General features: G+C 38.9%; 1 protein-coding gene across 1 annotated transcript; it reads left to right on the top strand.

The window, feature by feature from the left end:
• Positions 1-1913: 1913 nt before the first annotated feature.
• Positions 1914-24184, top strand: sdad1 (SDA1 domain containing 1). Its single transcript, XM_062031989.1, has 22 exons — positions 1914-2129; positions 2261-2365; positions 2444-2542; positions 7791-7901; positions 7975-8046; positions 8123-8223; positions 11988-12045; positions 12131-12208; positions 14669-14770; positions 14842-14911; positions 14986-15089; positions 15162-15219; positions 17881-17939; positions 18007-18083; positions 19598-19695; positions 19767-19843; positions 22749-22878; positions 22954-23045; positions 23123-23310; positions 23604-23688; positions 23775-23936; positions 24025-24184. Exons 1-22 carry the CDS (start codon positions 2040-2042, stop codon positions 24067-24069), a joined length of 2061 nt encoding a protein of 686 aa, XP_061887973.1. The 5' UTR covers positions 1914-2039; the 3' UTR covers positions 24070-24184.
• The last annotated feature ends 174 nt before the right edge of the window (positions 24185-24358 follow it).

Genomic DNA, 24358 nt, shown 5'->3' with positions numbered 1-24358 from the left:
CCGCCCCCCAACCCCGCCCACCTCAACCTCCTCATGCTCTCTCAGGGAGAGCATGTCCCAAATTCCAAGCTGCTGTTTTGAGGCATGTTGAAAAAAATAATGCACTTTGTGACTTCAATAATAAATATGGCAGTGCCATGTTGGCATTTTTTTTCCATAACTTGAATTGATTTATTTTGGAAAACCTTGTTACATTGTTTAATGCATCCAGTGTGGCATCACAACAAAATTAGGTATAATAATGTGTTAATTCCACAACTGTATATATCGGTATCGGTTGATATCGGTATCGGTAATTAAGAGTTGGACAATATCGGAATATCGGATATCGGCAAAAAAGCCATTATCGGACATCTCTAATAAGAATAATAGTAAAGGGGTCGTTTTTTTTATAGGGTGCCATTTGGACTTCATAACTTGTAAAAAATAAATAGTTGATTTACCAATATTTTTATGTTCTATTGTATACATGACATATGTAACTTGCTGAAAAACATATTGGTCGAACTCAGGCACCTAAATCATAGTATATTTAGCTATATTAATGAGAGGTGACACACGGGATATGTCCACTCTGTTAAGGACATATGCATAACAGCATACATGTGTTTTCAGTGCATGATTGCCTGTATAATGACTTTCCTATATGGATTGTATATCCCTCACTCTAAGCAGATATATTTTTAGAATACATACATTTTTAAATAGCATATATTGAGAAAAACAAGGGCATTTTTGAGAACGGGGGATATTAATCTATTTCATTTCTTAAGAAATATGAATTATGATACAAATTACTAAAATGTTATATCATTATTATCAACCCCTTACATATCTTTATGTAACTACAAGTACATAGCATTAACACTGTACTTTTAACACCAATGTATTTGCTGTATATGATATTTTGCAACAGCAGTGATGATTAACCAAGAATTATGAAAGAAACTGCTGTTGAATGCATAATAGCACTACATATACATTGTGATAAGTCAACATTACTATATACATGTCCACTCTGTTAGGTTGATGTCCACCGTGTTAGTTGAATGAGGCTAACACGGTGGACACTAACACGGTGGACATTTTGAGCTAAAGTTAGCCTTCAGCCTGCCTGTGTTAACATAACAGCTAGCATGGACTTGAATAATTGATAAGAAATCTATAATTTCACACAAACATGTTTTGAAAAATTTCAATTTGATTGATCTCCTTATTATTTAGGCCTAACAGAGTGGACACGTTATGTTCAACCACATTAAATTCACTTCATAAAAACATCAACATCAGATAGTAAGAGAGCTAAAAAACCACACAGCTTACCAGAGTTGAGTTTCCCGCCACTGGTGTGATGTTACCTGATGAGAATGATGTCACTGACAAATGTGGTTGTTTTCTTAAAGGGACAGTAACGCAACTTAACAGAGTGGACAGCGACCACAGGGACAGACATAGAACCTTATTTTTTTGTAATTCTTTTTACGATTTTGATAATATACACCATATGACTAAAGAGAGCTTGTCTATGATAATTATATCATAACAAAAAAAAATTAAAAATATATGTTTTTATTTGTTATTTTCTAGATTAAAGTTGAATAAACAGCACCAGGGACATGGCAAAATCGCATAATAGAACTTTAACAAAAGCTTTAAAAAATATATATTCTAATGTTTGAAGCCCATATCACTGTATTTATGATAGACAACAATTTACCATACACAAAGAAACTAATGGAATGAGCAATTGTAAATATTTTGAGAAAATATGACATGATTTATACTGGGGACGCAAAAGGCACCATATAAAAAAAATGACCCAAAGGTGTTTTGTAACTGACCATACAAATATTTGGTACTGTACTTTTAAATCTACAGCGCCAACAAAGTCATGTGACTACCTTAACCGGATGTTGCGCAGATTCCGGAAGTGACGTCCCCGCACCGCAATGGAAGCGTACACCCTCGCCACGCGTGCCTTGTGAAAACATTGAACAATATTTTTTGCGTGTTATCAACAATAATAACAACCTTCAGAAATGTCTGGGCGACAAAACAACAAGCTGCCTAACAATTTGCCGCAACTTCAGAATCTCATCAAAAGAGACCCGCAGTCGTACGTAGAGGAGGTAGGAGTTCATTAGCTAGCAGCGCGGTTAGCATCGTGTGTTGACAACAACATCCATCCATCCATTTCCTACCGCTTGTCCCACATGATGGAGTCATTACTAAACTGCGGTTGTCTTTGTACTTTTGACAGTTTTTACAGCAGTACCGACACTACCAGTCTAATGTGCAGATCTTCAAACTGCAGCCGGATAAACCCAACAAGGAGTTGGCAGACCTTGTTATGTTTCTGGCTCAGGTTTGTTCTGCAGTCTTTTTTTTCAATTTAGTATTAATGTTAAGGTATATTTGTAATAATTATTTGTTTCCTCCACAGGTTGCCCACTGTTACTTGCAGCATTTGTCTACTTTCCCCCGAGAGCTGACTGAGTTATTGTTGAGTCATCATACAATAGTGGACCCTAGTTTAAGAATGGTAAGGAATATGTCAATTGGGCAGATTATTTCCTAAATGTAACAAATATAGTATTACTAATTACGAGAAGCGCACCAAAAAATCGATTCACATCCGAATTCTTACTCACTCCGATTCTAAATTAACCGGCTCAGTGGCCTTGTGGTTAGAGTAGGGCTGGGCGATATGGCATTTTATTAATATCTCGATATTTTTAGGCCATGTCATGATACACGATATATAGCTCGAAATTTTGCCTTAACCTTGAATGAACACTTGATGCATATAATCACACCAGTATGATGATTCTATGTGTCTACATTAAAACATTCTTGTTCATACTGCATTAATATAGGCTCATTTTAAACTTTCATGCAGAGAGGGAAATCACAACTATGTCAATTGACCAAAACTGTATTTATTAAACAGTTATTAAGCAGTGGCACAAACATTCATGTCATTTCAAAACAGAAAGTGCAAGATGGTCAGAGACATTTTAAAACAAGCTATGAGTGCACTTTTGTGCATGATGTCACTAAGATGACATATCAAAACAACACTAAATTAAAGTGTACTTTTTGTACAGAACGCCAATACAATAGTTAAAAATAAATAAAGTGCACTTTTGTGCATGATGTCACACAAGATATTTCAATAACTGTCAAATAAAAATGAGCTGCATAATAGGAAATCAAATTGTGTACGTCCTTCGCTATGTGGTAGGTTCCGGCGGACGTTATCTCCTTATGTCGTTTTTTTTCATACGGTGTTGATGTGGAAATGGTTGCCTTCGGCATTTTGTTGGTGTGGCACCGAACGGAGATGTTGACATCCGGAGTAAGCACTCTTCATTCTCGAGCGGGTGACTTTTCAAATGATGCTACGTATTAGCAGTAATGCTACTTATTGTAGCAACGCTTTCGCCCCACACTTGACAAATTACGGTTGTCTGTTCGACATATTCCCACTTGAAGCCAAACCACCGCCAGACGATGGACCCCCTGCTGTTTTTTGGGGGAATTAATTATTCCTTCATTTGTTACCAGATTCGCACCTTCTTTCTCTCGTATTACGGCTAGCATCACAGCTAACTTTGCCCATGCTGCTACCTCTTTGCTGCGCGAGGGCGTATACGTATGTGACGTATGTCGTGACAGTATGTGACGTATGTCGTGACAGTATGTGACGTGTGTAAGAAGGTGCGCTTGTCTGTCTGTGAGAAGGAGACACAGGAAAGAGCGAGGAGAGCCTGTAGTCTAATGCCAGCAGCTAATAGCAACTGCCTGAGAACTTATACTCGAATATCACGATATCGTCATTTTCTATATCGCACAGAGACAAACCCGCGATATATCGCGTATATCGACATATCGCCTAGCCTTAATTCCCATCATGCATTGCTTCAAAACTACAGCAAGTAGTAATGTCCAAAAACATAACAGAGACGAAGCAGAAGAACGAAGAAGAGACATGGCGACGACGAGTAAGAAGAAGAAGTACGCTTGCAAGTTCCAAAATGATTGGAAAAAAATAATTTCAGTTCATCCAGGACAGCTCGAAGGGCTGCAAATTTTGTAGATCAGACTTCTCCATTGAACACGGTGGCCGAACGGATATACTCATTCATGAAAGGATTATTTATATATATATATACATATATATATATATATATATATATATATATATATATATATATATATATATATATATATATATATATATATATATATATATATATATATATATATATATATATATATATATATATATATATATTAGGGCTGCAACTAACAACTAATTTGATAATCGATTAATCTGTCGATTATTACTTCGATTAATACTCGGATAAAAGAGACAAACTACATTTCTATCCTTTCCAGTATTTTATTGAAAAAAAACAGCATACTGGCACCATACTTATTTTGATTATTGTTTATCAGCTGTTTGTAAATGTTGCAGTTTATAAATAAAGGTTTATGCGCAACGCATAGATCCAACGAATCGATGACTAAATTAATCGCCAACTATTTTTATAATCGGTTTTAATCGATTTAATCGATTAGTTGTTGCAGCCCTAATATATATATATAAGGAATACTTGAAAATATATACACCCTCCGTTACCCTGCTACCCCCCGCCCCCCCTCCCCTCCCCCAACCTCCCGAATTCAGAGGTCTCAAGGTTGGCAAGTATGTTTCCCAAGTGTAACAAATATAGTATTACTAATTACGAGAAGCGCACCAAAAAATCGATTCACATCCGAATTCTTACTCACTCCGATTCTAAATTAACCTGCTCAGTGGCCTTGTGGTTAGAGTTTCCCCCCTGAGACTGGAAGGTTGTGAGTTCAAACCACAGCCGAGTCATACCAAAGACTATAAAAATGGGACCCATTGCCTCGCTGCTTGGCACTCACAATCAAGGGTTGGCAGCACGGTTGCTGCTCGCTGCTCACTGCTCCCCTCACCTACCAGGGGGTGAACATGGGGATGGGTCAAATACAGAGGATAATTTCACCACACCTAGTGTGTGTGTGTGTGTGTGTGTGTGTGTGTGTGTGTGTGTGTGTGTGTGTGTGTGTGTGTGTGTGACTATCGTTGGGACTTTAACTTTAACTTAAATTGATTCATCATTTAAAAAAAAAGAAGAAGATAATGGTTTTTGTTTAATTTAATGTTAAATAAGAATAAATTCTTAAAATAGACGTTTCAGGCCTTCTAAATGCAACCAGACGAAGCTTATCAATCAAGAAAAAACAACAGTAATAATTAGGAGTGTTAAAAAAAAAAAGATTGACATCCAAATTGTGATTCTTATCACAATTCTAAAACATTTTATAATTTTCAAATTTTTTTTAATTTTTTAAAAACAATAATCAATTTCTTAAAATAAGTTTTAGGCCATCTCCATGCATCTAGAAGGAGCTTATCAATTTTATTCCATTCTTGCAGGGGGGAAAACAACCGTGAACATTAGAAGTGCACATAAAAATCGATTCATAATTTTCAGAAATCGATTTTAAAAAAAAATGTTTATGTATTTTTTTATAAGAAACCATTTTTTTCAAATGTGTTTTTAAGCTATCTTGATGCAACAAGAAATAGCTTTTATAACCTATAACCTGTTTAGTAAAAGTTTTATAATTGATAATATACAAAATAATACATTGCGAAAATTGGTTTGAATTGAGAATCGTGTTGAATCATCGATCATCAATCGGTTCTAAATGGAATCGTCACCCCAGGAATACGAATCGGTGTGCAAAGTTTCACACCCCTACTAATTAAAGTTAAAGTACCACTGATAGTCACACACACACTAGGTGTGGTGAAATTAACCTCTGCATTTGACCCATCCCCTTATTCTACCACCTGGGAGGTGAGGGGAGCAGTGAGCAGCAGCAGTGACCACGCTCGGGAATTACTTTGGTGATTTAAACCCCAATTCAAACCTTTGATGCTGAGTGCCAAGCAGGGAAGTAATGGGTCCCATTTTTATAGTCTTTGGTATGACTCAGCCGGGGTTTGAACTCACGACCTACCGATCTCATGGCGGACACTCTAACCACAAGGCCACTGAGCAGGCTGTAATTAATTAATTACTGTAATTTCAAAGTGAGTATATTACAATATAAGGTTGCACAAAAATATATGCAGTGTGGTGAATGATTAATTGTTTTATTAGGTGAAGCTAGTGTATTGATATTTTTAATTGTCATATAAGTAGGGCTGCAACAATCAGTTTGATTGGAAAAAAAGTTTTGATCTATATTGTTGCTTCGATTAATTGTGTATTGATCGTAACTAGGGTTGTACGGTATACCGGTATTAGTATAGTACCGCGATACTAATGAAACGTACCGGTCCCGCGCACCCCGCCACCCCCGCATCGTCGTCACGTCATAACATTGCTGGTTTTACGAGCAGAGGAGCATGTTCGGTAGCACACAATCACAGAGTACTTACAATCAGACACAGTGTGTACACAGAAAAGGGAGAACGGACGCATTTTGGCTTAAAAATTAAAGATAAAGGTGAAGTTATAACACTGAAACGCCCTCAGCAAGAGGTGCTTTAAGACATGGCTAGCTAACTAGCACCTACCGTCCATCCGCCGTCGGCAGTGTTTTAGCTACTTCTAAATCACTAATCCTGGTCTCCATGGCGACAAATAAAGTAAGTTTCTTACAAGTATCATCCCTGCAGGATGAGGAATAGCTAAACATGCTTCACTACACACCGTAGCTCACCCCTGTCAAAATGTAAACAAACGGCATTGGTGGATCTACACCTAACATCCACTGTAATGATATCAAGTACAGGCACGTAACTTTTTGATACTACTATGATTACGTCAATATTTTTTGGCATCACATCTTCTTTCGTTTTTAAAAAATGTATATTATGTTTATAAACTCAGGAAATACGTCCCTGGACACATGAGGACTTTGAATATGACCAATGTATGATCCTGTAACTACTTGGTATCGGATTGATACCCAAAGTTGTGGTGTCATCCAAAATTAATGTGAAGTATCAAACAACAGAAGAATAAGTGATTATTACATTTTAACAGAAGTGTAGACAGAACATGTTAAAAGAGAAAGTAAGCAGAAATTAACAGTAAATGAACAAGTAGATTAATAATTAATTTTCTACAACTTGTCCTTAATAATAGAATGATACATGACACAATATGTTACTGCATACGTCAGCAGACTAATTAGGAGCCTTTTTTTGCTTACTACTAAAAGACATGTTGTCTTGTATGTTCACTATTTTATTTAAGGACTAAACTGCTATAAGAAACATATGTTTGATGTATCCTAAGATTTTTTGTTAAAATAAAGCCAATAATGCAATTTTTGTGGTCCCCTTTATTTAGAAAAGTATCAAAATTATTTTAGTACTGGTACCAAAATATTGGTATCATTACAACACTAATCGTAACTAATAAAAATGATTAGCACTTGGACTGCCTGCTGTCCCCTGAACTTTGAATATACAAACATCATTTTCCCTTGCAATAAAATACAAGATAAGACCAACCTTGTGAGCCTATTGGATGGTATTTAGATGTTAACTGGCTGTCCAGCAGTGCTTGTATCAGAGCAAGCTGTTGTCTTTTCGGCTGATATCTGACCAGTATAAATATCAGATCGGGACACCCCTGCGTAGTACAATACATGCAAGGTTCAAGACTTCATTATTTATTCTTTGAGTATTCTTGTTTATGCTGTGTTGTCTGTTGTTGGTTTCCTCTGGTCAGACTTTCTGCAAGGCCTTAATTCTTTTAAGAAACAAGGACCTGATTGACCCCACTGGCCTGCTGGAGCTCTTCTTTGAGCTTCTGCGATGTCACGACAAGCTGCTCAGAAAGGTTCGCATGGTCAACATAAAGTGAAAATCACTTTTTGTGTCCGCTCTCTCATGTTGTGTTTTTGCCCCTGCAGACTTTGTACACACACATCGTAGCCGACATCAAAAACATCAACGCCAAGCACAAAAACAACAAAGTCAACACTGTAAGTATTGCTTCACGTTTGTCAAACAAAAAACACACCTGCTGCTGATTTACGGAGCCATGTTGCTTGTTTGCAGTCGCTACAGAACTTTATGTACACCATGCTGAGAGACCGGAACTCTACCGCCGCCAAGATATCGCTGGATGTCATGGTGGAGTTGTACAAAAGGAACATTTGGTGGGTGCTCGAGCAGACCGACACATCAGGATTTAAATTCTTATTTGGGGTATCCTAATCCAGTATAATCAGCACGGTGGTACAGGGGTTAGTGCATGTGCCTCACTATACGAAGGTCCTGGGTTCAATCCACGGGCTCAAGGTCTTTCCGTGTGGAGTTTGCATGTTCTCGCCGTGACTTTGTGGGTTCCCTCCGGGTCCTCCGGCTTCCTCCCACCTCCAAAGACATGCACCTGGGGATAGGTTGATTGGCAACACTAAATTGGCCGTAGTGTGTGAATGTGAGTGTGAATGTTGTGTTGGCCCTGTGATGAGGTGGCGACTTGTCCAGGGTGTACCCCGCCTTCTGCCCGAATGTAGCTAAGATAGGCTCCAGCATCCCCTGCTACCCCGAACAGGACAAGCGGTAGAAAATGGATGGATGGATAATTCCTACTTCCCGGAAATTCATTTATCACAGTGATGTCCGCAACCAATTAACAGTGATAAATGAGGGATGATTGTAATTGGATTAACATTATTTCTTAGGGGATTTTTTTTTTCTTCATTTTTATATGATTATCGTGGGACTCTTTGGAATGGATTAGAACGAATAAGCTACCATTTGATGAAAATGTATGTATCAACACAACATACATTTTTTACAAATATATTTTCTTTTACACTATTGTGGTGAATTCCAATTATTAGAAGTAAACATGTACCCTGTAACCAATGTTCCCTCTAATTTTTCATGTGTGTGAGCAAACGCACAAACTCCCTGAGCATTCAGTGGAGCACATGTGAGCAACATCAGACGTGCACACTGTGGCCACACCAGCGTCACACCTGTCCCAAACCTGACATCATAACAATTTAAATGTTTTATTAAAATAATTTTCTGATATAAGTGATGTTGCCCCCTTACAATGACAATAACAAAAAAACATGTTTTTCATGACCTATGTGCCAGTATTGTATGTCTGGCTGCGGGTCCTGCCTTTAAAAGAAATGTTTCCCCTTTCAGGGATTACATTTAGTTCCTGTAACTTTCTGTCTGTAAAATACATCTTTTTATTAGCATTTATGAAATCTAGTGACAATATTTCATGAATAATATCCTTAGATTAACATTCTTAATAAATGGCAGTAAAATAAGCACACATCTGATTGAGGAGTCAGAGTGTTACAACCTGGCATTTACACATTGTGTGGCGTTGGGGTTGTCCGACTTTTTGTGTGGCCATAAACGCAGCACTGGCTAAGTGCCATGAGTGCGTGTGTTGGTGCAGGTGAGCGAGCGAGCGGCTTCTGTTGATATGACGGATGATAACGTTGGTTTAAGCCTGGTTTGTATGGCAGAAAATTACCAGTTTTTATAGATAAAAGTTTTTTTTACTCATGTTTTTGGTGTGGTTACAAACAGTTTTGCTCAATAAAGTGATTGATGGAATTCCTGTCCGTAAAGTGTCTCGACAGATGATAATTGAACTGTTGACAACTCTTGTTGTCACCTGTCACTCACAGAGTTGCATTGCAAAATCATACAGAATAAATTGTAATGTGTTTATTTTGTTTAAAGTTCAGATGGGATTTTTGATTTCCTGCGTGTCATTAATTTGCTGTGCGCAGAGGACGTGTGAGCGGTGCGCAATTGCGCAGGCGCGCACCTTAGCGGGAACGTTGCCTGTAACATACCACTACAAATGTCCTGGCTGGTCCACCAATAATATGACGACTACAGTCTCTGATTACAGTTTAAATTAAAGATACAGTCTTACTCAACACACCTCCAGCAAGTTTAGCGTTATTAAATATAGCTCTGTAGACCAGTAGACAGAAAGCTGACACATGTGCAGACATTGGTGGAGGAAATAAGGATTTAAAGTAGGGATGTCCGATAATGGCTTTTTGCCGATATTCCGATATTGTCCAACTCTTTAATTACCGATACCGATATATACAGTCGTGGAATTAACACATTATTATGCCTAATTTGGACAACCAGGTATGGAGAAGATAAGGTCTTTTTAAAAATAAATAAATAAATAAAATAAGATAAATTAAAAACATTTTCTTGAATAAAAAAGAAAGTAAAACAATATAAAAACAGTTACCTAGAAAGTAGTAATTAATGAAAATGAGTAAAATTAACTGTTAAAGGTTAGTACTATTAGTGGACCAGCAGCACGCACAATCATGTGTGCTTACAGACTGTATTCCTTGCCGACTGTATTGATATACAGTCGGAACCAAAATATTAATAACAGAAAGAAACAACCCTTTTGTGTGAATGAGTGTAAATGGGGTAGGGAGGTTTTTTGGGTTGGTGCACTATAAGTAAGTACGTAAGTGTATCTTGTGTTTTTATGTTAATTTAATAAAAAAAGAAATAAAAAAAACCAGATGCAGATAACAAAAAAACGATACCGATAATTTCCGATATTACATTTTAAAGCATTTATCGGCCGATAATATCGGACATCTCTAATTTAAAGCGAGGGAAATGATCACTATCTGACCAAAAAAACAGATAAACAGAGAAGCACAGGTATTAATCATCCCCTTTCAGCCCCCCTATAATCAGCACGGTGGTACAGGGGTTAGTGCATGTGCCTCACTATATGAAGGTCCTGGGTTCGATCCCCGGGCTTGGAGTCTTTCTGTGTGGAGTTTGCATGTTCTCCCACCTCCAAAGACATGCACCTGGGATAGGTTGATTGGCAACACTAAATTGGCCCTAGTGTGCGAATGTGAGTGTAAATGTTGTCTGTCTATCTGTGTTGGCCCTGCCTGAGGTGGCGACTTGTCCAAGGTGTACCACGCCTACCGCCCGAATGCAGCTGAGATAGGCTCCAGCACCCCCCACCGCCCCAAAAGGGACAAGCGGTAGAAAATGGATGGATAATACGATATTGATATTGGCTATCGGCCTGATATCGACAATAAAACAAGTATCAGATGACATTGGCTTGCATCTAAAATCTCCAATATGAACTGCGATACAGGCAGTCCTTTACTTGTGCAAAGCTGGACAGCCAGTTAATATCAACATTTCCTTCAGTCCGCACACAAGTTTGATCTTTTTTTGTATTGTAGTGATGTCATTTACAAAAGGTAAACATGATAGGCTATCTGCTACTAGGAGCTAGCAGCTACACAATAGCTAAACATACAAAAGCTAGACATACATAATACGAGTACTTATTTAAACAATAATACAGTCTAGAACCCGACATTTGTCAATATAAACAAGTATCAAGTAATCATAGTTGCTGCATATTACGTACAGATACAAAGTCTCCAAGGTGTATTAGAAATTATACAGTAACAAAAGTGGCCCCTGCGGCATGCCTTTTATTTAATGAATTATTGTGGGCACTAGGTGTTGCCAAAACACAAATTAACACTCCATTTCAGAAGCCTGAATCTGTCACGAGGTTAGTGTTCTTTATACCTATCATTGTTCTCTGAGTAACTTCACTTATTCAAACATTTTCTAACATTACAAACTACAAATTAATAAAAGTTTGTACTTTTACTGTATGCCTTACGCTTAGTGTTTTTTTATACCTACTATTGTTGTTAGATTAATTTTACTTGATCAAACCTTTTCTATCATTCCACACTACAAAATAATACAAGCATAGACTATGATTCCTGCTGATGTATCAGATTAATAACAATATCGGACAATACTCATGGTTTCAATATCGGTATCTTATCGGAAGTTAAGACGTCATATCGGGACACCCCTAGTTTTAAACATTGCTCTGTTCTTGCAGGAACGACGCCAAGACGGTGAACGTCATTACGACAGCGTGCTTCTCCAAAGAGGCCAAGGTGACTTTTTTCATCCTCTAAACTGCTCTTTTTTTTAACATTGCTTTTACGTGCAGCTTCTTCTTCTGTCTTTGTTGCCGTGCAGATCCTTGTGGCGGCGCTTAAGTTTTTCCTGGGAACAGACGAAGAAGAAAACGAAGGAAGTGATTCCGAATCAGAGCAGGTACCAGTTTTAATGTTTAACAGTGGTTAACTTCTTTTTACGCTTGTACGGCACGGAAAGATGTTAAGGAGCGTTGTTTTGTGTCATGAACTAGTGTTTTGTTGTTTTTACTACCAGTGCTTCACTTCATGTTGCACTTGTAAGACAAGTAAACATGTATGACCATGAGCATCACAGATTTGACGCCATTAAACTTAAGTGTTTTTGCATTAAAGCTAAACTTTGGTAAGTTGTCACAATGTAAGAAAATGAGCAGTATGCATTTTTTAAATTAAAATAAAAAATTATATTGTTTTTACGTTTGAATGACAGCAGTGGTTAACTTCTTTTTACACTTTAATGTGAGAAAATTAGCCTTTATCAGAAAATTTGCTTTATGCTTCTAGCTTTATACTAAATGTGAATATTAAGAGTGGTTAACTTATTTTTACACTTGTGACAAGTGGTAATGTTCATAAATGAGCGCTATGTTTTGTTCATTGGTCGTTAAACTTAGGATTTGTATTGTTGTTAAATGTGAATATAGACAGTGGTTAACTTATTTTTACACTTTTATGACAAATACTCGTGTTCTAAAATTAGCTTTATGCCTTTAGTAATTTGTTGATCACTAAACTTAAGACGTGTATTGTTTTTAAATGGTAATAAGTACTCATGTTAAAAAATTACTTTTATGCCTTAAAGAGGTTGTTTGCAACATTTACACAGATGCCCGTAGGGCGGCAACGTTCCGATGTGTTTTACACAATATAGCCCACCCTCTCACGGTTTCTCGTACGCAATGTCATAATTACGTACATATATAACACATGCATGCACATTAGCTGTAGGTGTTGAGAGCTAATAATAGCAATTTGGAGAGCTAGTGTTAGCTGTCTACAAATATACTGTATATTCTATCATAACAAAAACATAACTGCAAATTGTTTGTTGCTTCTCTTGGACTGCTGTTGTTTGTGTGAACGCGGGCTCTGCGCGTACGCGTTGTTGAGACCGGGTGAGTGACCGTTGTAAACACCAATCATTTTATTCGGACCGGTAAACATTTTTATTACATAAACTTTGTAATTTTGAAAAATATAGACAATTGTCAAACGAATGTGCGTAACCGCTAATGGTAACATAAGGTGTTCTTGTTGTATTTTTTTGCTTTGAAAAATATTACTGGGAGGAAGTTGCAAACAGCACCTGTAAGTCATTTGTTTATCATTAAACTTTAAGGGAAACTGCACTTTTTTTTTCTATTTTGCCTATCGTTCACAATCATTATGAGAGACATGATGACGGATTGATTTATTTTTTTTATGTGCATTCTAAATAGTAAATAAACGTACGTAAAAGTCCACTTACAGCGGAACCAATGGGAACTCCTCTATTTCGCCCAAAAATCCAATAAATAACCATTCAAAAAGTGTCAACAATACTCCATTTACATTTCGTGACTCGAATATTAACCAAGTATTAGTGATATTGTTATTATAAGCGATAACGCAGACAAACTATTTATAGCAGCGCCGCGATCATCACTATTGTGTGTCAATATGTTGACATCGCGTAGTCTGCTGCTTCCTCGCTTCCTTGCTCCTTGTAAGCTTATTCTAGATCATAAATCATGCATCTCACCTGGACAGAAGAGATCTGAGTAGGTATTTCGACAAGTTGGTACATTTTGACAGCCATTTAGGACCTGAAAATGGCCTGAACGACACGAAAAGATGCTTGGTCCTCCCTTTTTATACCTTAAATCATTTGTTTATCTCATGCTTATCATTAAACGTAAGATAGTTTCTTTTTAAATGTGAATATTTACAGTTCTTAACTTGTTTTTACACTTTTATTAAAAATTACTAATGTTAAAAATGTGTCTTTTTATGCTTTAAGTCATTAAATTTAAGATAGTTTGTTTTTAAATGTGATTATTAACTGTGGGTAAGTTATTTTTACACTTTAATGACAAGTACGAATGTTCAAATTAACTTTATGCCTTAGTCCATGAACCTGAATCAATATTTTTATTAGGGATGTGCCGACCGATCGAACGGCCACCGATCAGTATTGACTGATTTGCATTAAAAAGTACATGATCGCCATCACCCATTAATGCCGATGACAAACGCTGATCCCCTCTGGGTGACACTATTTATTTTAAGACCCCCGGCTGACATGCTAACTGTTAACTGTGTGTCTTCATACACAGTGTGGAGCCGCACCCTTAAGTTATAATAATCCCCTCCATTACGGCAATTAAACAGCATTTCTTAGTACCCTTAATATCATTAATACTAGAGCACGAGGCTAAACATTTTACACACCAAGGCAAGCAGGAGCAGGCCAGAGCGGTTAGATAAAAATGGCTAGTACAGTAATGAAAGGCTTTTTAGGGGCGATTATTGTGCTATTGAATCTTACATGGATTTTTTATTTTATCTTTTTAACAATGCAGTTGCACTTGTCTTCCAGGCGCAAAGACCATCAGCGCGTGACTTAATGACAAGATTTTCCACGGGCAAGAAAAGCACCAAAAACAAGAAGAAGCTAGAAAAAGCCATGAAAGTCCTCAAGGTAACTACAATTTCTGGTTAGATTGACTTTTGAGGACTATCTGATGAACCATCTTTATGTTCCGTGGGCAGAAACACAAGAAAAAGGACAAAGTGGAAGTGTTCAACTTTTCTGCCATTCACCTCATACACGATCCTCAAGGTGGGATTCGCCTGCCTTAGTTGACATGAGCACCTGTGACGTCTTCATTAATGCTAACCTGCAAAGTGTCTCAGACTTCTCAGAGAAGCTCTTGAAGCAGTTGGAAACCTCTAAAGAACGCTTCGAGGTGAAAATCATGATGATGGAGCTCATATCAAGACTGGTGGGAATCCATGAGGTAGGAGACGCGGAGCTCTTTGGAGGGTTGAGTGCGACTGCTGTGACTGACATGTCCTCGTTTGTCCCACAGCTCTTCCTCTTCAATTATTATCCCTTCGTCCAGAGGTTTCTACAGCCCCATCAAAGAGGTATTTTTTATGACACATGCAGACACTAAAAAGAGATTTTCAGGTTGTCCCACATCTGCCGAAACATCTGGCAGCACTTTACGTGCTGTAGCTGCAAGGCCAACAAAGTAACCTTGATATTTTAACGTTTCATAAAAAGTTTTAGTGGCCTCAAAGGTTTCTGTTTATGGAGGAAATGCCAAAAATGCATATGGAAATTACAGGTTTATTAATTGTCTTACATTGAAGGGAATAAGTGGTAGAAAATGGATGGATGGATGGATGTTGGTTTTGAATTACTACATTGTGGTTACCACTCCAATTAAATGTTGGTGTCAATTTAGGTGTAGGGATCAATGATTAACTGTTTTTTATATCAACCGTGATTAAAAACGTCACGGTTGTTTAATCGCAAAAGATTCTCCTCACTCGCTATAAACGGACATTATTCGAGTAGGCTATTTTCGGCATAACCTGCACGGAATGAAAACAAAGTTACACCAGCAATGCACGCTCTTATATGCACCTATCGAGAGACACGCTAGCTTAAAAATGGCAGCAGGACAAGCAGCAAGTTTTACCACACCCAAAAAAGCTGAAGTGTGAGAACATTTGGGATACTTGCAGTGCGTCCGGAAAGCATTCACAGCGCCTCACTTTTGTGAGGAATAATACATTTTTGTCCTAAAAATTGTATGTACATTATCTCATGATGACATTGTGAAAACGTATTTTGTAGAGCTTTTTGCTAATGTATTAAAGTCGGCAGTGTGAGAACATTTGGGATACTTGCAGTGCGTCCGGAAAGTATTCACAGCGCCTCACTTTTGTGAGGAATAATACATTTTTGTCCTAAAAATTGTATGTACATTATCTCATGATGACAATGTGAAAAAGTATTTTGTAGAGCTTTTTGCTAATGTATTAAAAATAAATGAAATCACCTGATCATAAGTATTCACAACATTTGCTCAATACTTTGATGCACCTGTGGCAGCAATTACAGCCTCAAGTCGTTTTGAATACGATGCCACAAGCTTGGCACACCTATCTTTGGGCAGATTCACCCATTCTTCTTTGCAGCACCTCTCAAGCTCCCTGAGGTTGGATGGGAAGCGTCGTTGCGCAGCCATTTTCCGATCTCTCCTGAGATGTTCTATTGGATTCAAGTCTGGTTTCTGGCTGGGACACTCAAGGACATTTATCGAGTTGTCCTGAAGCTATTCCTGTGATATCTTGGCTGTGTGTTTAGGGTCCAACGACCCTAAACACGGTTCATCTTTCAGCAGGACAACTCCTGCTGAAAGATGAACCGTCGCCCCACTCTTAAGTTCAAGGGCGCTGTGGAACAGGTTTTCATTCAGGATGTCTCTGTACATTGCTGCATTCATCTTTCCCTGACTAGTCTCACAGTTCCTGTCACTGAAAACCATCCCCACAGGAAGATGCTGCCACCACCATGTTACACTGTACGGATGGTATTGAGATGGTGATGAGCACTGACTGGTTTCCTCCAAACTTGATGCCTAGTATTCACGCGAAAGAGTTCAATCTTTGTCTCATCAGACCAGAGAATATTGTTTCCCATGGTTTTGAGAGTCTTTCAGTTGTATTTTGGCAAACTCCAGGCGTCCTGCCATGTGCGTTTTACTAAGGAATGGCTTCCGCCCGGCCACTGTACCATACAGGCCTGATTGGTGGATAGCTGCAGAGATGGTTGTCCTCTCTCCACCGAGGAATGCTGTAGATCTGACAGAGTGACCATCAGGTTATTGGTCACCTCCCTTACTAGGGGCCTTCTACCCCAAATTCTCAGTTTAACAAGTGTCCTGGTGGTTCCAAACTTTTTCCATTTACGGATAATGGAGGCCACTGTGTTCATTGGGACCTTCAATGCAGCATATATTTTTCTGCACCCTTCCCCAGATTTGATTCACTCACAATAAGTAACTTAGCGTTGTCAGTTCAGTGTAAACAATCAGCAACAGGTCCTCCTGTCATGGGCTTCATTCAGTCACAATTTAACGGTAGATCGTCCTGTGTGTGTGTCTGTGCTATAAGCATTGTAAGGTAATATAGCTGGTGTAAAACACTAACATAACATTAGGAGCTTGTTGATTAACAGTACTGTTCCATGGGACCTAATGATGTACATTCAAGTGAGTATTAACACAGCATAAAAAATATTATTAAAATTGAATAAATAGGCATGGATGACAGTTGATGACAATAACACTTAATTTTATTACTACCCACATGAATAACATTTTGATCAATAGTTAATCTTAGTGATTAATTATATTATTAATATAAGACAAATGTATTATTAGTAATACTTTTTGTTGATATTTATTATTTTGTACTGTTATTATGTTATTATTTAGTAACTGTTAATTCCGTAGTAATAAATAACCCATCAAAACCTTTAAAGGGAAACTGCATATTTTTTGGGATTTAAAAAAGTCCAGTTGCCCTTTAAGCAATATATGATTTGATACATTTCTTGTTGTGAAATTAATCAATGCATAGTAATCGTGAAACTGTGATTATTACTCAGACTACAATCGTACAGTCAAAATGTATAATCGTTGCATCCTTATTCATCATACATGAAAGGCCCCCAGCTCTACGACCTTATATGGGCAGTTCAATTGACCATAATCATGTCTGTTCTTTCTGCAGAGGTGACAAAGATCCTCCTGTGTGCAGCCCAGGCTTCCCATCACCTCGTTCCTCCTGAGGTACGTTTCTGTTCCTGAAGCTATTGTACGTTTAAGGGTGGATGTTATAAATATTCACACTTTTCAGATTATCGAGTCGGTGATCGGGACAATCGCCAACAACTTTGTGACGGACAGAAACTCTGGCGAGGCCGTGACTGTTGGGTGAGTTAATTACATTTTACCTTTTAATGACGTTTTTGGAATTGTTGCCTTTGGTTCGTCTGTTAGTTTTTTTGTTAGCTAGTTAACAATGACACCTTTGATACCTAGTTTAGTATCAGTATATAATGGGGCTGTATGACTATTTTGATAGTTGACTAGTCAACGACTATTTTAACAATTAGTCGACTAATTGGTTTACTAAAGCATACACATATTTAGCGACTGTAATTTTTCCATCAACTTTTAAATGCAACTTTCATTTTAGGCATGTGTTTACGAAGAACAAATATGACTAATTCATAAATATTTATCCATACTGTAATTGTGCTGCTCATTTAGCGGTTACAAAAATAAAAATGACTATTAAAATGTTGACCGTTTAAGAGAAAAGAATGGCAAAGTGCAAAAAAAACTATTAACCTTGTTTATCTATTTAAAACAACTTTTAAAATAGCAGCAATAATAACAAACAACAAAACACCAAATATAATTCCCTCAAAAGGAAAAGTATATTGACAATTGGCAGTTTTAGCACTCTAATAGACTCAATGTATAGAATTGTATCATTGATTCATTCTTAAAACGTTAGCTATCCATTAGATTGTAAAAATTTATCTTATGATACCACCGCATTGTGTTTAAATCTTATGATACCACTGCATTGGTGCCTAAAGTGTTTTTCTGTGTGTGTATGTTTGTTACTGTGCCGTTTTTTATTGCATTGCAAATTGTCACTGCGTTTAAAAGTACTTGAATTAATGTAGACAAAGTTTAGCTGACTGACTTTGGCTAAAATGATAGTTCAAGTTATTTTTCACACAACTTTGTCTCACACTTGTGAGATAGCTAGCAAGGTACAAGCTAACACTCTTACCGAGGCTGAGTCTGCATCCTCCCTCTAGATGTCCGACATCATGCCTCCGCATTAAATGCTCGCATATCACAGATGTCCTTCCATAAAAACCCAAATTGACCTTTGCAAAATGAGCAAGGTATTTATGTCTTTAACAAGAATAGGAGGAAATGTTCTCACTCTTTAAATGTTTTCACTAGCAATGTTTTTGCAAGTGGCGGTGTGGACCCGCTGGATACAGGAAGGCTTTAAGGGAAAAACTCAAATGATTTATATGGGAGCCAACAGTAGTTTTTGCTTTTCTTTAGTTATTATGCACTAGTCATTTTATTTTGTTAAAAGAATGTATGTAGCATTCAGTACCACGAATCTAATACATCATCTGATTTACAACAATACTAGCAAATTATACATTGAATAAGATAAGCTTTATAACATGTTTTATTGTGTTTATTTTAGTTACCTGCTGTAAAACATTTTTTAGTTCTATTGTCAAAGTATCTGATCGGGACTCGAAATCCGATTGGATCTCAGGCCAAAAGAAAAAGCGACCTGCTTTAATACCTCTGCCAGGAGGTTACGTATTCGCTGGGGTTCGTCAGTTAGTTAGTTAGCATCATTGCTCAAAAAATATTTATTTTTTAAATCATTTTAACTCCAGGATCAATGCCATTAAAGAGGTGGCAGCTCGCTGTCCGCTGGCTATCACTGAGGATCTGCTGCATGACCTGGCCTTGTACAAGACACACAAAGACAAGAGTGAGACTTGGTCTTCTTCTCGTTCCCTGCAAATCAGTCGTCAATATTAAAATGTACTTATTTGCCTGTAGATGTGATGATGTCTGCCAGGAGCCTCATCCAGCTCTTTAGGAATCTCAACCCAAAGATACTGCACAAGAAGGACAGGGTGAGCATGGTCAAAAGTACTGGGACATACATGGAAATATATTTCATAGTTATGTGTTCACATTATACTCAGTACTAGTCAAAAGTTGTTGAAACACTTTCTTATGCTATTGAATGAGACCGTGTCGACAAACATTTGATTGGGACTCTGTGTTTATATTGAAATAATTGAATTGGCCCTAGTGTGTGAATGTGAGTGTGAATGTTGTCTGTCTATCTGTGTTGTACCTGCGATGAGGTGGCGACTTGTCCAGGGTGTACCCCGCCTACCGCCCGAATGCAGCTGAGATAGGCTCCAGCACCCCCCGCGACCCCAAAAAAGGGACAAGCGGGAAAAAATGGATGGATGGATAAATCAAAATATATATTATTTTATACACATTAGGGCTGTCAAAAAATAAGTTAACTCATGTGATTAAACACAAAAAATTATCGCATTAATCATGTACATACACAGAATTTATTTGAGAGACATGATAACAGACTGTTTTTATTTTATTTTATGCATTCTAAATATTAAATAAACGTAAGTAAAAGTCCACTTACAGCGGAGCCAATGGGAACTCCTCTATTTCGCCCAAAAATCCAATATATAACCATTCAAAAAGTGTCAACAATACTCCATTTACATTTTGTGACTTGAATATTCTGTAGCCGAGGATCGGACCGCCAAGTGCCCTGCCTTCGGCTGCCGCCCAGCTCACATCGCACCCGACCTCTATGACCCCTGCTATGGGTGGTGAGCCCATTGGAGGACATCGGGGGCGGTACCTCTGGATTGGCAGACCGGGGTGGTGGTTCCTCTCTTTAAGAAGGGGAACCGGAGGGTGTGTTCTAACTATCGTGGGATCACACTCCTCAGCCTTCCCGGTAAGGTCTATTCAGGTGTGCTGGAGAGGAGGCTACGCCGGATAGTCGAACCTCGGATTCAGGAGGAACAGTGTGGTTTTCGTCCTGGTCGTGGAACTGTGGACCAGCTCTATACTCTCGGCAGGGTCCTTGAGGGTGCATGGGAGTTTGCCCAACCAGTCTACATGTGTTTTGTGGACTTGTAGAAGGCATTCGACCGTGTCCCTCAGGAAGTCCTGTGGGGAGTGCTCAGAGAGTATGGGGTATCGGACTGTCTGATTGTGGCGGTCCGCTCCCTGTATGATCAGTGCCAAAGTTTGGTCCGCATTGCCGGCAGTAAGTCGGACACGTTTCCAGTGAGGGTTGGACTCCGCCAAGGCTGCCCTTTGTCACCGATTCTGTTCATAACTTTTATGGACAGAATTTCTAGGCGCAGTCAAGGCGTTGAGGGGATCTGGTTTGGTGGCTGCAGGATTAGGTCTCTGCTTTTTGCAGATGATGTGGTCCTGATGGCTTCATCTGGCCAGGATCTTCAGCTCTCGCTGGATCGGTTTGCAGCTGAGTGTGAAGCGACTGGGATGAAAATCAGCACCTCCAAGTCCGAATCCATGGTTCTCGCCCGGAAAAGGGTGGAGTGCCAATCTCCGGGTTGCGGAGGAGACCCTGCCCCAAGTGGAGGAGTTCAAGTACCTCGGAGTCTTGTTCACGAGTGAGGGAAGAGTGGATCGTGAGATCGACAGGCGGATCGGTGCGGCGTCTTCAGTAATGCGGACGCTGTATCGATCCGTTGTGGTGAAGAAGGAGCTGAGCCGGAAGGCAAAGCTCTCAATTTACCGGTCGATCTACGTTCCCATCCTCACCTATGGTCATGAGCTTTGGGTTATGACCGAAAGGACAAGATCACGGGTACAAGCGGCCGAAATGAGTTTCCTCCGCCGGGTGGCGGGGCTCTCACTTAGAGATAGGGTGAGAAGCTCTGCCATCCGGGGGGAGCTCAAAGTAAAGCCGCTGCTCCTCCACATCGAGAGGAGCCAGATGAGGTGGTTCGGGCATCTGGTCAGGATGCCACCCGAACGCCTCCCTAGGGAGGTGTTTACGGCACGTCCGACCGGTAGGAGGCCACGGGGAAGACCCAGGACACGTTGGGAAGACTATGTCTCCCGGCTGGCCTGGGAACGCCTCGGGATCCCCCGGGAGGAGCTGGACGAAGTGGCTGGGGAGAGGGAAGTCTGGGCTTCCCTGCTTAAGCTGCTGCCCCCGCGACCCGACCTCGGATAAGCGGAAGAAGATGGATGGATGGACTTGAATATTAACCAAGTATTACATATATTGTTATTATAAGCGCTAACGCAGACAAACTCTTTATAGTGGCGCCGCAATCACTGTTGTGTGTCAATATGTTGACATCGTGTGGTCTGCTGCTTCCTCGCTTCTTGCTCCTTGTAAGTTTATCCTAGATCATAAATCATGCATCTCACTTGGACAGAAGAAGTCGGAATAGGTATTTCGACAAGTTGGTACACTTTGACAGCCATTTAGGACCTGAAAATGGCCAGAACGACACAAAAAGACCCTTGGTCCTCCCTTTTTATGCCTTAAATCATTTGTTTATCTTATATTTATCAATAAACATAAGATAGTTTCTTTTTAAATGTGAATGTTTACAGTTCTTTAACTTTAGAAAAATTTTATACTTAAATGTAAGCCATTTATTTGCTTAAATCTTAGTATGAGTTTTTTTTGTCAAGTCCAGTATTTTGAAGTGAAATTTGCCAGCGAGCCCACCCGTCGGAGTCTCCTCACTCATCTTTGCACTGTTGTATGCGTTGACCTGAACACTGACCGTATAACAACTAATGACACCTTTACGGTAGCTATCCACAGTTAAGGTAAAGGAGCATGTACACTCAAAATAAATTGCATGATTAATGCAATATTTTTTTGTGATTACTCACGATATAACTGGTTATTTTTTACAGCCCTATTTACATATTATTTCTATTTGTATATTTTTGTATGAACAGAAACGCCAGTTTCTAATAAGTCTTTGTGTGCAGGGAAGACCCACAGAGGCATCAATGGAAGCTAAAGTGAAGGACTATGGTGAGCTTGGAGCTGTAAGCTACATTCCCGGAGCAGAAGTGCTGGAAGTGGAGGAGGAAGTCAAGGACGGGGAGGCAGAGGAAGGTGAGCAATGTGTGATTCATGAGGATGGATGTAAGAGGATAGATAAGGGTAATAAAAGTAGATATGTTACAACAGACGGCTGGGAGAACGCCAGTATCAGTGATGATGGCGAGGATGGGGAGTGGGTGGATGTTTACCACTCATCTGATGAAGATACAGGAGAAGTGGTTTGTTTAAATAACGGTCAAAGTTACAAAAAGAGTAATGTCCGGTGAAGTTTTAACGTTTCTCTGTGTGGCATTAGGCGGAGAAGCTGAAGAGCGTGCCAGTGGAGGAGCGGGAAGCCAAGGCGGAGGCGGTTAGCAGTAGCAGGCTTCTCACGCAGGACGACTTCAAAAAGATCCGACTGGCACAAATGGCCAAGGAGGTCAACGCTGCGCCGGGGAAAGGGATAAAGAGGAAAGCAGCGGACAGTGATGAAGAAGAATACAGGTTACAACTGCAGACTTTTGCCATTAGAAGACTGTTCCTCTGCAATCCTGCAGGTGGTGGTAGTGAGCTAGTGTTTTGGTTATAAACTAAAGAAAATATTGTATCTCTTTTGGATTCAGTTTTCCACATTATCTAAAAAAAAAAAATCTTGGATATGCACTTTAATTTTTTAAAATATATATTAATTTTATTAACCTGTTATGATTATTAGTTTTTCTTAATATTTTTCTGTTTTCTTTTATTGCCAATTTAATTGTTTTAATGTATTAAATTTTTCCAAAACTATTATCCAGGGGAGAGTTGCTGACCTTAAGAGATATTGAGAAGCTCCATAAGAAACCAAAAGCAAACAAGGAGACGCGATTGGCAACAGCAATGGTATAAAAACCCTTTTTAAAAATGTAATATTGTTTTAAACAGCCACCCTGTAAAATGTAACGTATTTGTTTGCATTTGGATTTAAGGCAGGCCGAACAGACCGCAAGGAGTTTGTGAGGAAAAGGACCAAATTGAACCCTCACGCCAGCACCACCAACAAGGAAAAGAGGCGTACGAAGAACTTCATGATGATGAGACACAGCCAGGGCGTCCGTACTAAAGGCAAGCGCTCCTTCAGAGAGAAACAGGTAAATGGGCAGACTTTGGCATATTTTTCTAAAGGCTGTTTAACATTCCCAAAAAAATTCACTTTTTTTTCCCTTTTTTTTCATGCAGATTGCCCTTCGGGATGCGCTCCTAAAAAAGAAGAAGATGCAGTAATATAGATAGGACTTGTGGATGTCTGACTGCATCATCATGTGTATATCCCTAACAACATTATTGTGTTATTTCCAACAAATCAGCTGCATAGAGCTTTCTTAAATAAAATTGTGATCATGAAATTAATGTGTTTTAATGACGTTAATTGCAGGGCTTTTATCTTTTTATATTTATTTGCTGGAATATGATTTCCCCATTGCCCCCAACCCAAGCGGTACAAAAATGGGGTTAGTGCAAGTGCCTCACAATATGAAGGTCCTGAGTAGTCCTGAGTTCAATCCCGGGCTCG

The sequence above is a fragment of the Entelurus aequoreus genome, linkage group LG21 (genome assembly GCF_033978785.1).
Source record: "Entelurus aequoreus isolate RoL-2023_Sb linkage group LG21, RoL_Eaeq_v1.1, whole genome shotgun sequence".
Taxonomy (NCBI): domain Eukaryota; kingdom Metazoa; phylum Chordata; class Actinopteri; order Syngnathiformes; family Syngnathidae; genus Entelurus; species Entelurus aequoreus.
Note: the sequence above shows the minus strand (reverse complement) of the source record. Positions and strands in the feature narration are given on the sequence as shown.

Bases quoted from the DNA above. Each gene is read 5' to 3' on its own strand.
- sdad1 (XM_062031989.1), top strand. From the start codon at position 2,040: ATGTCTGGGCGACAAAACAACAAGCTGCCTAACAATTTGCCGCAACTT. The intron at 14,912-14,985 runs GTGGGATTCGCC...AAAGTGTCTCAG, and splicing joins CCTCATACACGATCCTCAAG to ACTTCTCAGAGAAGCTCTTG. The intron at 18,084-19,597 runs GTGAGTTAATTA...TTTTAACTCCAG, and splicing joins GGCGAGGCCGTGACTGTTGG to GATCAATGCCATTAAAGAGG.